At 49.3% G+C, this 15,656-nt stretch overlaps 1 protein-coding gene and 1 non-coding gene across 3 annotated transcripts in view; both read left to right on the top strand.

The window, feature by feature from the left end:
* The window catches only part of ARHGAP26 (Rho GTPase activating protein 26), a 488,708-nt gene extending 475,302 nt beyond the window's left edge, over positions 1-13,406 (top strand). Inside the window, exon 23 of one of the 2 annotated variants that reach the window (XM_038739982.1) lies at positions 8,834-13,406. In XM_038739982.1, coding sequence (XP_038595910.1) covers positions 8,834-8,922 — 89 coding nt within the window. In that variant the 3' untranslated portion in view covers positions 8,923-13,406. The remainder of the gene's footprint in view (positions 1-8,833) is intronic. The other variant, XM_038739983.1, reaches the window with a different exon arrangement.
* A 1,910-nt stretch (positions 13,407-15,316) lies between these two features.
* LOC119920417 lies at positions 15,317-15,454 on the top strand. The gene has a single exon (XR_005448164.1). It is a non-coding gene; the product is annotated as a small nucleolar RNA SNORA7 (small nucleolar RNA).
* Positions 15,455-15,656: the final 202 nt, after the last annotated feature.

The raw sequence follows: 15,656 nt of genomic DNA, 5'->3' as shown, positions 1-15,656 counted from the left end.
AGTATGAGAGATTGAACCAGCAAGGTAGTGGTTTGGGTGGAGAGAAAAGGGCGGACCTTGGCGATGTTGCGGAGGTGAGACCAGCAGTTTTTGGTGACAGATTGGATGTGAGGGGTGAACGAGAGAGCAGAGTCGAGGAAGACACCAAGGTTGCGGGCTTGTGAGACGGGAAGGATGGTAGTGATGGGAAAGTCAGGGAGAGAGCAGGGTTTGAGAGGAAAGATAAGGAGTTCAGTCCTGGACATATTGAGTTTTAGATGGTGGGCAGACATCCAGATGGAGATGTCTTGAAGGCAGGAGGAGACATGAGCCTGAAGGGAGGGAGAGAGAGCAGGGGCAGAGATGTAGATTTGGGTGTCATCAGCGTAGAGATGATAGGTGAAGCCATGGGTGCAAATGAGTTCACCAAGGGAGTGAGTGTAGATAGAGAACAGAAGGGGACCAAGAACTGACCCTTGAGGAACCCCTACAATAAGGGGATGGGAGGGGGAGGAGGAGCCCTCAAAAGAGACTGAGAATGAACGGCCTGAGAGATAAGAGGAGAACCAGGAGAGGACAGAGTCTGTGAAGCCAAGGTTGGATAGCGTGCTGAGGAGAAGGGGGTGGTCCACAGTGTCGAAGGCAGCTGAGAGGTCAAGGAGGTTTAGGATAGAGTAGGAGCCGTTGGATTTGGCAAGCAGGAGGTCATTGGTGACCTTTGAGAGGGCAGTGTCCGTGGAATGTAGGGGACGGAAGCCAGATTGGAGGGGGTCGAGGAGAGAGTTGGCGTTGAGGAATTCGGCAGCGGGTGTAGACGACTCATTCAAGGAGTTTGGAAAGGAATGTTACGAGGGAGATAGGGCGATAACTAGAAGGGGAGGTGGGGTAAAGAGAGGGTTTTTTTTAGGATGGGGGAGATGTGGGCATGTTTGAAGGCAGAGGGGAAGGAACCAGTGGAGAGTGAGCAGTTGAAGATGGAAATTAAGGAGGGGAGGAGGGACGGAGCGAGAGATTTCATGAGATGAGAGGGAATGGGGTCAGAAGCACAGGTGGCCGGAGTAGCACTTGAGAGGAGGGAGGAGCTCTCATCTGAGGATACTGCTGGGAAGGATGGGAGAGTAGCGGAGAGGGTTGAGAGCCGGGGGATTGAAGAAGGGGGAGGAGTGACTTTGGGGAGCTCAGACCTGATGGAGTTAATTTTACTAATGAAGTAGGAGGCCAGATCGTTGGGGGTGAGGAAAGGAGGAGGGGGAGGACCAGGGGGCCTGAGAAGGGAGTTAAATGTATGGAAGAGCTGATGGGGATGATGGTCATGGGTGTCAATAAGGGAGGAGAAATAGTTTTGTCTGGCAGAGGAGAGGGCAGAGTTAAGGCAGTAAAGGATAAATTTGAAGCGAACGAGGTTACCTTGGTGTTTAGACTTTTTCCAGCGCATTCAGCAGCTCGAGCATAAGAGTGAAAGAGGCAGACAGTGGCTGTGATCCAGGGCTGTGGGTTAGTGGTACGAGAGCGGCGAAGGGAAAGGGGAGCGAGGGAGTCGAGCTGAGTAGAGAGAGTAGAGTTGAGAGCAGTAATCTGATCATCAAGATTGGGTAGAGAGGAAAGGGAGGCGAGGTGTGGTGTGAGGCGCTCCAAAAGATGGATGGGGTCGAGAGAGCGGAGGCCTCTGTGAGGTAGTAATATAGATTTACAGGGGAGAGGAGTGTGAGTGAGAAGGCAGGTGAGAAGGTTATGATCAGAGAGAGGGATTTCAGAGTTGGTGAGGGTGGAGATAGTGCAGCGGTAGGAGATGATGAGGTCGAGGGTGTGACCAAGTTGGTGAGTGGGAGAGGTGGGGTGGAGCAAGAGGTTGGCAGCCCAGGTCCTCTGCCCCATGAAGCCCATGCGTTTTTCACTAGACCACTTGGAGAGCAGGGGAAGAAGAAGGGAACCAGGAAATAGACAATATAGACAGTTTCCTAGTCCTATTACCACGTTAGTTATCATAGCACCTATGTGCCTATCTGGTTTTTATTTATCTGTTGAAATGTCTATTTAATTTTATCTCTTCTTTTACTACTTTACCTATTCCATATTTGGCTCACATACCAGATTGCGTTTTCAGTTAGATTGTGGACTTATTGAGAGCAGGATCTGTGTATCTTTATCCTGTAATCTAGGTTTCCAAGCATGTGCTAGAGGTTACTCAGGAGACGATCACCGAATTCTGTTCAAAGATCCAATTGAAATATGACAGCAATTAGAAGAACCGGGAATGTTCTCAGGGAGGAGAAAAACAGGGTCGAAGCAAGGGTGGGGAACGTGGGGGAAAGCAGGCTCTCTGTTGGGGTCTTCCCGACTTTGCAGTTTGGCAGATGCAGGGACAGATGCATAGTTCCACTTGGGTGAAAACCCAACAAACAGGTGAAAACCTAGACGGTGTCTGTCTGGGGCAGGTTCTAGCCTCTGATTTTCTCTCATGTCAGCGAGACCCACCTTCCTGTGGTCCCAGGATAGTTACCCTAGTTTATAATAAGAATAATAATTGTGGTATTTAAGTGTTTGCTATGTGCCAGGCACTGCAGTAAGCACTGGGGTGGATAGAAGCAAATCGGGTCAGGCACGGTCCCTGTCCCTCAAGGGGCTCCAAGTCTCAATCCCCTTTTTCCAGATGAGATAACTGAGGCACAGAGAAGTGAAGTGACTTGCCCAAGGTCACCCAGAGACAAGTGGCCGAACCAGAATTAAAACCCACCACCTTTGGACTCCCAGGCTCTATCCACTGTACCATATTTGCATGCCACCCACCCAGACCAGGGAGGGGGATAGGCCAAGCAGTGTAACTGGCCAAACACAGATTGCTCCTAGGGCTTAGTGTTGATGACCAGCAGAACTGCTGGGCACACTGCCAAGGTACCCACTCTCTCCAGCACCAGAGGAACAGAAGACCTAGTAAAAGATAGAGCTGACAGTTGTGAAGAAGAGGCTTGGAGGATGTGAAAGAGATTTTTAGCTGGCTTTTGCGTGTTCCCAAGGATGATGGTCAAAGCCTCAGAACCCCAGGGCCATTGGTGGGCACCTCAAGATAGATTAGACCTATATCTAGGGGCATGGCATGAGAGGATTTTCCAGGTGTGGGAAGACCTCCCGATGGACTGCATTTTTCAGGCAGGATGAAGGACTTGGCCCAGTGCCCAGTGGGCATGACCACCTTGGCAAACAGGTTGGCAGGCTTCCCTTTGACTATCTTCTTTGGGGCACTGAAACCCCACAGCAGTGCAGAGCCCGAGCCCCTAGAACTTTGCTTTGGGATTACGATGGCAGTATTTATCTTGCATTCTGGAAGTTCCAAAGCCCAAAATGAATTATCTAGTCACCCTTTAAAATCCCCGGGGCAGCTGGCAGTCTCCTCCCAGTCCCAACCTCCAAGTGAGATCACCCTGCCCAAGGGGTGCTGGGGGGTCAGTCAACCGTATTTATTGAGCACTTACTGCTGTGCAGAACACCTACTAAGTGCTTGGGAGAGTGAGAGTTGGGAGACACGTTCTCTTCCCACAATGAGCTTACAGTCTAGAGGGAAGCCCGGCAATTGAACAGTGTCCGGCTGCCTCTTCCAGGGCAGCTCTTGTGTTAATGGGAAGCATATATTTGAGTGTGTGTGTGTGTGTGTAAGTGTGCAAGTGCACATGCAACCCACAGACCTGGTCCGAGAAAAGGAGGGGGCCGCCATCTAGATTAGCTAGGGGATTTAAGAGGTTGAGGTGTTTACAAGAGTATTCAGAGTGTAAAGGTCCAAATGCAGAACGTCCCAAATCCCTGCTCACGTGACTTAGTGTCTAGGCCGGGCCCTGTGCGAGCATGCTGTCAAAGTTTCCCTGCCTCCCCGAGTACCCATTCCACTGGGTGGATCGAAGCGGTAACCTGCTGTGGGATAGGTAGGGGTCGTGGCACACCCTCTAGGCTTTGGGGGTGGGGGTGTGTGTGTGTGTGTGTGTGTGTGTGTGTGTGTGTGTGTGTGTGTGTGTGTGTGTGTGTGTGTGTGTCCCCTTCCTTGATTTAGAAGCCTAAAAGCAAGTCTCATTTGGAGAGAGTTCAGCAATAAAAGTCACACACAGAGTCCAACTGGAAAAGCTAGAAAGGCAGCCAGCCATTGTACTCCCCTTCCCTGGCCTCCTCTGCCCTCCCCCACCAGCTCCAGGCAGGCCCCTTGGTCCCCGCAGCCCTTCTATCACACGCAATTCATCAGTCCAGGGTTTATCCTGGAAAAAGTTAAAAGAGAGGGAAATGGAGGACCATGCTGACTTAATTTCTGAGGTCAGAAGCCTGGCTTACTGTTTCTTTCGCAAGCTTAGGCCAGGTTGGGACTTGATTACCAAAGTTGTTGTTAACCAACTAGTTGATGGAGTTTTTGCTTATTTCTCAAAGAGAAAGGAGAAGGGTGGAAATCGGGCCCCAAGGAAAGACTGTTCATATTTGCTGGATTTTTATCTACTTTCGAAATTGGGATGATGCTACCACTCTGCTGTAGGGGCAGATGGGGCCCATGGCAGTTTTTCCTCTCTTCCCCCTCTCTTCCTCCCTTCCCACCCTCTAGGAGAGATCAGGTGAAAGGGGGAAGAACATTAACCATTATAGGCAGAGTCTCTTTTCTGGAGACAACACGAACACATCCCTCATTAGTTTACCACTGGGGATATTAAGCAAGGACACTTTTGATTGGCACTCTTGGGCTGACAAACAAAAGCAGGAGGCCCCTTAGAAGAAAATGTCCTAATTCTGATTTTTGGGCTTTGGGGAGTGTGTGTGGGGGTGACTTATTTTTGTTTTTCCAAGGAGTTAAGAAACATAACTAAGGTTGTGGGGATGAGGCAAGTCTCATTTCCCAATGACAAATCTGAAAATCACTGGCTTCCCTGAAGATGTGAGTCCCTTCCCTAATCCAGTATCTTTGGAGCTGTGGCCATCAGTTTGTTCTTGAAGGGCAGAAGTGGATAGGCAGTACTCAGAAACTAGAGCACAAGCCTTTCCAAACCTACTGGGAAACTGACGGATGGCTCTCCCAAGTTCTCCTTTGACAGCCGGAAGGAGAAACAGTCTTCTTCCTAAGGAACATCAGTCATCTTTAAGCGAAGCAGTTTATTTTATTTGTACATATCTATTCTATTTATTTTATTTTGTTAGTATGTTTGGTTTTGTTCTCTGTCTCCCCCGTTTAGACTGTGAGCCCACTGTTGGGTAGGGACTGTCTCTATATGTTGCCAATTTGTACTTCCCAAGCGCTTAGTACAGTGCTCTGCACATAGTAAGCGCTCAATAAATACTATTGATGATGATGATGAAGTACCCAGAAACATCATCTGACATTCAGTGGAAGAATTTCCTTGGGAAGTTTTATCACGTCCTAAAATCAGCAGGATGAGAAGGTTCCTGCTGTAGGAAACAAGCAAGAGAAAACAGCTTTGCCCAGGTTTTCCGTGGCCGGAAGCCTCCAAGCCTACCTGAATGCTGTTCCAGAAGAGGGCAGTGATTCCTGAGTTTCTCACATTGGGGTCCCAGAAGCCTGCCTTTACCCCAGTGAGCCTCGATAGAGCAGGGTGGATCAGCCTCCCTCCTTCTCAACCTCCAATCCTGCAGTGCTGGATCTCTGCTCTTCTGGAAGTTTCTTTGGGTGTGAGGACGGGGTAGCATTTTGGGAACACCAGCTCCCATTTCGTATGTGTCGGGGTTGCTGATTCCCTTATTGGTTTCCTAAATTCCCTGTTTAAATCTGGATCGCAGTTGAGTTGAGCCACCTCCTCCTCCTTAATCATGTAGTCAGTCTGTGGCCCTTATGGAGCACTTACTGTATGCAGAGCACCAGGCTAAGTGCTCTCCTGGAGAGACGGTGTCATCTGGGAAGAGCCAGCTTAGGTTAATGGTGAGGAGCAGCAGAGACTGTGTCTGGGATGAAGAGAAGCTCTCCCTCCTAGCTTCCCTCGCTGATTTCCTACTACGATCCAGTCTGCACACTATGATCCTCTAATGCCAGCCTGCTCACTCTACCTCAGTCTTGTCTATCTCATTGCCAACCCCTTGCCCACATCCTCCCTCTGCCCTGGAACTCCTTCCCCTTAGAGCTTACCATACTCCAACAGCTTGCCACTCTTCCCCACCTTCAAAAACCTCAAGCACTGCTATAAGCACTGGATAGATGCAAGTTAATCCCTGACTAGACTCCTCGTGGTCAGGAAACGCGTGTCTCCACTGTTGTTCTGTACTCTGCATATGGTAAATGCTCACTAAATCCCACTGATTAATTGAGTGGAAGAACTGATTGAATGCCTTAAAGCTGAAGCGGCCTATTTCCAGGACTTTGAAGCCAAGGAGAGACCCTTAGTTTCCTCCTTGTCAAAGAGAAAAGCCAGCATGTCAGCACCACCTGACGGTAATATGGCTAGCACCTTGGATTCTGTAAGTTCTTTTCCTCCAAAGAGATCCAAACCCTTTCACCTTATATCTCACTATGTCCTTCCCCCCCTCTGGAAGGCCAGGAAGGACAATGCTGATTATTCAGATGGGGACTCAGGGTCCCAGAGACAGAAAGTCACTTTCCCAAGCCCACCCAGTGAGTCAGCTACAAAACCGACAATTTCCAAATTCACTGCTGTGGGGGTCTATGGCTGGCCCAGGATCGGACTTCTCTTCAGGTTAGAGAAGCAACGTGGCTCAGTGGAAAGAGCATGGGCTTTGGAGTCAGAGGTCATGGGTTCAAATCCCAGCTCTGCCAATTGTCAGCTGTGTGACCTTGGGCAAGTCACTTATCTTCTCTATGCCTCAGTTCCCTCATCTGTAAAATGGGGATTAAGACTGTGAGCCCCCGTGGGACAACCTGATCACCTTGTATCCTCCCCCGCGCTTAGAACAGTGCTTTGCATATAAGCGTATAATAAATGCCATCATCATCATCAGGTTGTAAGGATTTTTGCAGCCATATTGTTACATTGGGTGGCTCCCTCATCCTACTTAGAGCAACCCTTTTTCTAGCCAAGTTGTTGAGGCCCTTCAGCAAAGGGCCGCCTTCTCCTCCAGTCGGAAGTATCTTCCTCTTGCTGACCCTATGCCAGAGCACTCTGTTTGACCAGGTTTCCATCCCTGAGATATGGAGGTATGGAAACCTGGTCAAAAGAGGGAAGAGACGATTTCGATATCAAACGGAAGAAGAGTGAAGTGTTTCTGTGGGTTTGAGGTGCTCTGAAGCTGAGTTTGGGTATCGGGCTGAGGTAGGGCCTAGAGCTTGGGAAGAAGCTAGCCCAGGGGTCAGGTGAGGTGAGCCTGCTTGGTGCCAGAGAACAGTTTGGCAGCTGGGAGGGTTTGCGGGTGTTCCTTGTGCCATGGAAGACTGGGCGGGCTTTGGCAGCTGAAGGGTTTGGCCGGTTTTCTAAGTGGGGGAGATTTTCGATTGCTGGGTTAAGTTGCAAGGGTTAAGTTTAGGGGGCAAATGGAAGAAGGGGCGAGGCAGCCCTTTTGTCTGGCTGATAAAGTGGCCCGGGGTTGTGCCACGGCTGAAACAGAAGACACAAGATTTCCCAGTCCCAGGGAGAACCAGGGATTCTGTTTTGGCTTTTATGCTTCTTTTCTTGTGCAGGCACACATCACCACCCAAATCACGCCACTTCCTGCTGAGAGTTTCATAGAACTAACTCTGACTTGGGGGGTCCAGCTGGGCTCTGGCACCCCCAGAATCCCAAGAAGGGGAAAGTGAGGGAAGTCGCTGTGTCTGCCTGTTCCAGAAACGGTTGGGGTTTTGGGGTAGAGGGGACTTATACATTTGATTTTCTGCCCTTAGATGGCCCGGCCTTTTCTACCTGCCTGCTGGCTGCTTATCTTTTTGTTTCTCCACGTTTGTGTTTAGTGCCCTGCCAGACCAAAGCAGAACTTGTACAGTAGCTTAGAGGGCGGAAGTGTTTTTCTAAAACAAGCACAGGAAGTCGCTTAATGCAGTGGGGAGGGGAATGAGTGAAACTTTATTCTCTCAAAACAATCTCAGAAAACTGGAATTTTCCCAATGTAAAAGGATCAAATGCCCTCTTCTCCTCTGCTGAGCAGCTGTTATACAACTAGGGCATCGATCCCAGAGCCCCTCCGGAGGTCTCTGCCAAGGCCTCCCTTCCCCCAGCTCCTGACTTCCCTGCATGTCCAACTATGGTTATGTAATTGTCCTCTCAGCCCCACAGGGATTTCCAGATCAAGTGGCTGTGATGTCACAAATATAATGGTGTCCTCATCTCATAAAAACTCAAAACCAACCAAACCAGCACAGGGAAGTTGAATACGATGGTGCAAATCCGGAAGAATTTGAAGGCTCCCAAAGAATGAAGGAGAGGGTAACATTTAGGCCTCTGAGTATCTAGGAGAAAAAAGGAAAAATGGTATCCAAGAGGAGGAGGACCCAAGAAGAAGTCTCTAGATGTCAAGAACCAGAGAGCGGGTTGGATTTGTGAAGGTTGGATTAGGGGGCAAGGCCAGATCAGGAGAAAGGTGGACATCCTCCTCACTCAACTGAATTGTATTTATTGAGCACCTACAATGTGCAGAGCTCTGTACTAAGCATTTGGGAGATTACGGTCCAACAGAGTTGGTAGACGTGTTCCCTGCCCACGACGAGCTTACAGTCTAGAGAGGGAAACTGTAAGCTGGCTAGTGGCACTATGACTGCTCAGACTTCTTCCCAGTGGAGAGGGAAGTGTACCCCTCTCTCCCCAGAGCCTCTTTTCTCAACCTCAGCCATGGTTGCCGCAGAGCAGAGCCTTGGGAGCCCCGGTTGGAAGCCCTCTGCAGGGAACATCCGTCGGGCATGGGTTGGGGACGTCACCTGTCTTTTCTCTTTTCTCTGCAGTTCATCCATCTCAGGAACCAGGATGGTTGGAAGGAACCCTGAACGGAAAGACAGGACTGATCCCTCAAAACTACGTGGAGTTCCTTTAACTCTGGGCCCCGGGAAGACCCCAGCCGAGCTTTACATGGTATCCATGACAACTGCTGATCAGTGTTGTAGATTATTGCTTTTCACCACTGGGAAACGCAAGGCGAAGTACTGTCCGACTACCTGTTGAAATGAATGTTTCTGTGATTTCTGGTGTTACCTGTCTCCATTAAGTCATCTTTGGTGGTGGATGACGAGGTTGCAGGAGTGAATGGGGAGCAGATTTGTAACTGGCCGGGGAGACAGTGGTGGCGCCTGCATTTCGGCAACGCTGGGGAAAGACAGGCACATTGGGCTGAGTAGCCGGGATCTCAACTTGGAGCCATTAGAGGGCCCTTTGGGCCAAGGGTGGGGCCCGGTTTGAGAGGTCATCCCAAAGAGCTAGCTCCCCAAATGACTGAGGGCTGAGTCCAGTTTTCCAGCAGGGACCTCTCTCTAGCGGCAGCCCTGTCTCTTGCTTTGTTTACAGCAAACCTTTCCCACTCTGTACAACCCTAGCCTGCTTCCCAGACAAGGATTTTTGCCTGATTGGCACTCAGGGGTGACAAAGGGTTAAGGCATTGTTTACATAATATCAAACCACTGACCATCTCTGTGGCTTCTTTTTGCCCATCCTCAGCAGATTTCCGATCACTCCTCCCGCACGCAGGCACTCACGGCAGAGACCTCTCTGCTGCCTCTGTGCCCGAGGGCCTCCATCACCTGGTAACCACAGCAACCCAGACTGCTACAAAAGAAAACAACAGAAAAAAACACACTCTCTCTCCATGTACCTTGTTCCCCCCACCCCCCATTCTGGTTCGAGTCTGTTTCCTAATGGCCAAAACAGCCAAAGAGCGGGCAGTGGGGAGCTGGAGGAAGAGGAGGGGTCTGAAATCTGAAGGGCCTCCACAGTGTGGTTGTGAGAATAGCAGAGAGGCTCTCTGCCCTCTGTTCTCTGGGCATTGCCAATAGGAAAATATATCTGGAGCAAGCCTTCTTACCCTTTGAGAATGTACTGCTGCCAGGAAAAAACATCTGGGCTTCTGGTGTCGTCTTTTTTTTTTTCCCCTGCCGGGAAGATGTCACTTTTAGTAGATAACAAGCACTTGGCTGCCTCGCATCGCATCCTGTCTTCCTGCCTCCTTCTCCTCCTCCTCCTCCCCTGCAGACCCTTCCCGCATTGCCCCCCGCTCTCCACACTGTAGAAGAAGAGCCCGCCATGGTCCTGTGTCCAAACCCGCAGCAGGGTCCTCGGCCATTGCAGGTCATGGTTGGCACTGCCCTGCCAGCCCTGTTGGAGGGTCAGATGTGGTGCCTGGGCCAAGCACTTAGACCAAGGAAGTCCCCACGGTGAGGCCAGTTGGAATTCTGAAATCACCAAGGGCGGAGGCCTGAAGGCTGTCCCGCAAACCTCCAGAGCCTTGGTGGAAGGGACAGCAGGGTCCTGTGGACCTCATTGGATGCAGGACTCCAGACTCCTGGGGGTGGAAGAGTGTCCCTTTTGCCCCTCCTTGCCCTAGAAGGACTTAAGGATGCAGAATCCCAGCTCCCCCCCCCCATTTCAGGAACATCTGGGGCTCTTCCCCTCTGCCGTCCCGGGTGCCCAGGGCTCTTTCTGAGGGAATTAACATTTTATAGATACGCATATATATATATGAAAGAGTTGTTGAGTTTCCGTACACTTCTTTAATGAAGAATTAACATGTAAATAATAGGCAAATCTGAAATGCTATGTGATAAAGTTTTATATTTGATACTTTTTAGCTGGGCTAGAGTGAGCTAGCTGCTCAACTCCTTTACAGCTTGTTCGGTGAGAGAGAGTGCGAGTGCAAGATGAGTGAGAGGCAGAAGGTAAGCACTGAATGGCTTAGGGGTCCCATCTCACTCTTCTCCCACCTCCCCTCCACAGTACTTACCTCGTGGAGGGGGGTTCTCCCTTTTATTGTTAAGCACTTCTAGGGCCCCAGTGGTGGAAGAGGGAGGAGGTGCCTGGGCTGATTGGATGTTGTTTGTAAGTCTGGGTACTGAGAGTGGGACAGCACCAGCGTGGATATCAGCCCGGAGTTTTTAATTATTTTCATTCTTGTGGTGTTTCTCTCCACTACATCCTGGGTTTGGGCCTGACCCCATCACCCTCCTCTTCCCTCTGTGGTCCTGAAACTTCCATTCCACCCGGAGGGAATTCCCCCTAGGAATCTGGGACTGGATTGCGTAGGATTTTATAGGATTAGGGACTGTGGATCCCAGTCACCTTTTACCTCTGAAAACTGTGAAGGCCATAAACTTGGGATCTTGGAATCTTACCTGTCTCTTTTCTCCACACCCCACCTCCCACCCTGTCCAGTCTCCCACCCCCCCCCACACACACCTCCTGCACCCAGCCTGTTCAGCCCTGAGTACCCAGAAGTAGGGGTGGTTCACCACAGACCCCTTTACCTGAGAGCCATTAGTCCTTTGGGTGATTTAATGTTTACAGGCCAGGGTACGAAGGTAAAGAACAGTTCACATAGTGCCCAATTTTCCATGCTATTTTGCTAATCCTTCAGTCTCACAGCCGCGGTCTCTCAGAGCCCTAGGAAGTCACTGCTTCAGCAGAGGGCAAGACTTCTGAATAAGAGAAGGATCGAGAGCTGCAGGAGAGGGGTAAGCAGTCACCAAGCATGATAAGGTGGGTGTCCCTGGGCTCTTGGAGAAGGACTGAGGGATTCCAGAGCCTGCCCAATCAAGGAAGTGGCAAGGCATGCCATCTGGGAATGCCCACCCAAGCGTAGATTCTGGGACTTAAATGAATTGGAAAATGACTTCTGCGTTCAAAGTTTGCCATCGCAGGGCTGAGCTAGTGGCCCTGAGAGCAGCTCTGCTGTATTCAGTCCCCTAATGACCCTGTCCCACCTCCCACTAAAACCAGTGCACTCGAGTTGACCAAATTTCCCTCTGTTTTAGTGTTTGAGTGAGACTGGCATCTACACAGGCCCTTCGGGGTGAGAGGGGGCTGAGCTACCTGGAGAGCATAGCTTCCGAGAGAGCCGTGGTTCCGTAGACCCTCATCAGTTCCTCAAAGAGGTTGGGTTTAGGCTTTTCTCAATCTGTGCTCATCTAAAGAACTTCCGAAAGGGTGATGAAGGGGCAGTCTGAAAGCTAACCTCATTTTAGGCTTTTTGAGGATTGAGCTGTGATGAGGGGAGACCCCTAAACCCTGGCTCTGCCCCCACATCCAAGGGAAAGGTGGGTCTTCCCCATGGTTTGGGACAACACATCTTCTTCCCCAAGGAAAGAACGTTGCTCGGTGTCTTTACCACATGCCAGGAAATGGGACAATTCCAGTAACTTCTTAAGTCAGGGTGTCTGTGAGTGAAGAGAGCATTCACTCACAAAGAGGATTCAGCTGTTATTTCAGGGCCCAGGAGAACAGGGTTTAGAACATTCACCCTCCTAGTTCATGTTGAGGAAAGTGACACTCAGCTCTGCTTTACTTTCCGGGAATTTATCCCTCGGGTCGCCATGCTTCATCACCCAGCCCAGGGAGGCTTAACTGTCCGTGATCACCATTGGCACTGAACTTTTTCAGGGGGCACTGAACTTTTTCAGCCCCACAGGGAAGACCCAAAGCCATTATTTCTCAGGCAGTCAAATGCTGGGGGTTCTAGGCACACACACCAAGACTGTCTCCACAGCCCGTGGGACCAACAGATCAGGCATATGTAGACATGTGGCCGATGTACATGTGTGAGCATGGATGGTGTGTGTATGTGTGTTTGTACATTCAGTATAGGTGCTCACATGTACACAGACATTCTTGAATCTGTCGTTGTCTAGCCATTATAGAGTTTGAGATCTGTGGGGGAAGAATTTAAGGAAGGAGAGGGGCCATTGAGTAGCTATAAAAATGATTGACGGTGTAAATTAAGTGCCATTTTAAACGCTTTGTTCTTATTTATCGATATTTGCTCTCTGCAGCTGAGTTCTCTATCATCTTATTAAAAGCCGTATTCAGAAACACCCACTAGCTGTGCTTAGCATCTAAGGCTAAGTGACCAGATTCAAAGAGCTGTCGATATTTTCTCGGCAAAATATGTGCATGTTTAATTCCTAATTTAGGCTACTTCTGAATGTGTTTTAAAGTGCTGTATGGTGTAATAAATATTAATAAAGTACTTACAAATGGCACCTTAATGTTCAAAATTTCACAATATATTGCACTATTTTAAACTTCAACCCAGTATTTGGTCGTGACTGGTGTGTAGGTTCCAGTACAGTAATTCAAGTATAATCTGTGGATAGGGTGTAATCGTTGTTTTTCCAGGTTCAAGCAAAACCAGTTTTGCCAAGTGTGGGCTTTTTTTTAAGTGTGCTATTGCTTTATCCGGCGGCATTTACAAAGACTTTGCGATTTTTGTCCAAGCGGCCTTGAGACCTTTGCTCCTGTTCTTTGGTTTGGTTTGTGTGACAATCCAGTGAAATGAGTGGAAGTATGATTTTTGAATTAAATGAATTTTCCATTCGGTGGTAAGCCTCTTTCTGGGAGTGGGATCCTTCGAAAATTTATGCCGGTGCAACGGTTCGCCTCCGGGCACCTCCAAGAAGCTCCACTCTGTTTTGGTCCTGCGGGGTTCCGGATTCTCCAGGCACATTGGTTATTTCTGGCCCTCCTTCCTGGTCTTCCGTGGTCCCCTCAAATTCAGGGCAGGGTGGGACTCATAAAGCTGGGCGGTGCTGGCAGGATGGATTCTTGTGGCATTTTTTGTTTGAATGTAGTTGTCCCTTCTCACTGAACATTGAGCACAGTTTGGAGAACTGGAGAATGAGTGCATGCTGAATACATCCACTCCTCATCTCCTCCCAATCGAAGCAAGAGAGAAAACTTGTGCCAGTGCCCAGGGTGAGTTTTAGGGGCCAACGCCAGCAGTTTGGGAGCCCCAGGCGAGTCTGCACTTCATGGTGGGTGAGAAACGGGGCTGCTGAAAGGGTGGAAATACCTGCAACTTTGAGAATTCCCATTTTCGCCACGTCCCTGCCCCAGACTGAAGGAGGGGTGTTTCAGCCTTTCCGCAGGCTCTGTCTAGGGAGGGTTCCATCTCAGAAGCGAAAATCCCCAAGTGGTAGATCATGCCACTTTTATTAATAATAATAATAATAATGGTATTTGTTATGGGCTTACTATGTGCCAAGCACTGTTCTAAACACTGGGGTTGATACAAGGTAATCAGTTTGTCCCACGTGGGGCACAAAATTTTAATCCCCATTTTACTGATGAGAGAATTGAGGCTCAGAGAAGATAAGTGACTTGCCCAAATTCACACAACTGACAAGTGGTGGAGCCGGGGTTAGAACCCACAATCTCTGACTCCTAAACCCGTGCTCTTTTTACTAAGCCGTGCTGCTTCTCAGTCCTCCTTCCCTGCCCTGCCCGGCATTACAAAATGCCAACTTGATCAGGGCTAGTGGGTTTTTGGGCCCATAAGTGTGTGTCCTCTCACAACACCCTAGTACAGTGCCTGGCACATAGCACTTAACAAATACCATAATTATGATTATTATTATGTCACAGCCCTTATGGAGAATCCTGGCCTTTGTGACTGAGGGTTTTCCTTGTGTCCCAAAAGGACTCTGGCATTCCCCTAGCCAGGGTCGAGTTCTTGGCTTTCTGGTTATTTGACTTTGGAAATCATTTTTCACAGAGATAACAGGTGTCCATTTTAGTTTCCCCTTGTGGGGACAGCCCAGAGATCAGCCAGGACTAAGTCTAATTCTGTGATTCTGTAGGGTGCCCTGCATTCCGTTGGCACACTCTGTGAAGAATCAGAGCACCGAGGTTTGGGATGTGTTGCAGGACCCTGGGACTTTGGTGAAATTGGGAGGAGGGATCAGGAGATGTTTTTGCTCTGCTCCTGAACACAACTGCCCTATGGGAACAAGATAATAACTTGGTAAATATTGGATTTATTTTTATATACCTAGCTCTCTAATCCCATTCTCCCTAAACCTTTTCTACCTAAATGCCTAAATCTCACTGTTGTGTCCTGTCTATACCAATTCCAAACTAGGTGCTGCCCCTGAGGAAAAGGTGTAGAGTGGGATCATTCAATGGTATGTATCGAGTGCTTACTATGTGCAGAGCACTGTGCTAAGAGTTTGGGTGAGTACAACAGAATTAGACACAGTCCCTGCCCATAACGATACCTTTCAGCATAGGTTTTTTTTGCCAGTAACTCCCAGTTGGCCATTTGACAGAGGGAGCCAGAGACTGGTCAGTCAGCCAATTGTTTTTGTTGAGCATTTACTGTGTGCAGAGCACTGTACTAAGTGCTTGGGAGAGTACACTACAACAGACACATTTCCTGCCTACAAGGTGCTTACAGTCTAAAGGGGGAGACAAACAGTATAAATAAATAATTACAGATATGTACATAAGCACTCCTCTCAGTATCATACCTGGAGAGTTTCCAGTACTCTACCAGTCTCGGCTATGGGAGGGAGAGTCAAGCAGAGGCCTACCCGTTCCATTCCTAGCTTAGGCAGTGGCTAGCGTTTGGAAGGCAACCTGCTACAAGTCAAAATTCACCAGTGCTGAGCAGTAGCTGCATGGGAGAGAGTCGAGGGCAAAGACTCAAGTTTACTGTGTGGAAGAAAGCAATCATCATCAATCGTATTTATTGAGCGCTTACTATGTGCAGAGCACTGTACTAAGCGCTTGGGAAGTGCAAATTGGCAACATATAGAGACAGTCCCTACCCAACAGTGGGCTCACAGTCTA

Source organism: Tachyglossus aculeatus, chromosome X1, assembly GCF_015852505.1.
Source record: "Tachyglossus aculeatus isolate mTacAcu1 chromosome X1, mTacAcu1.pri, whole genome shotgun sequence".
Lineage (NCBI taxonomy): Eukaryota > Metazoa > Chordata > Mammalia > Monotremata > Tachyglossidae > Tachyglossus > Tachyglossus aculeatus.
This window is presented reverse-complemented; position numbering and strand designations above follow the sequence as displayed.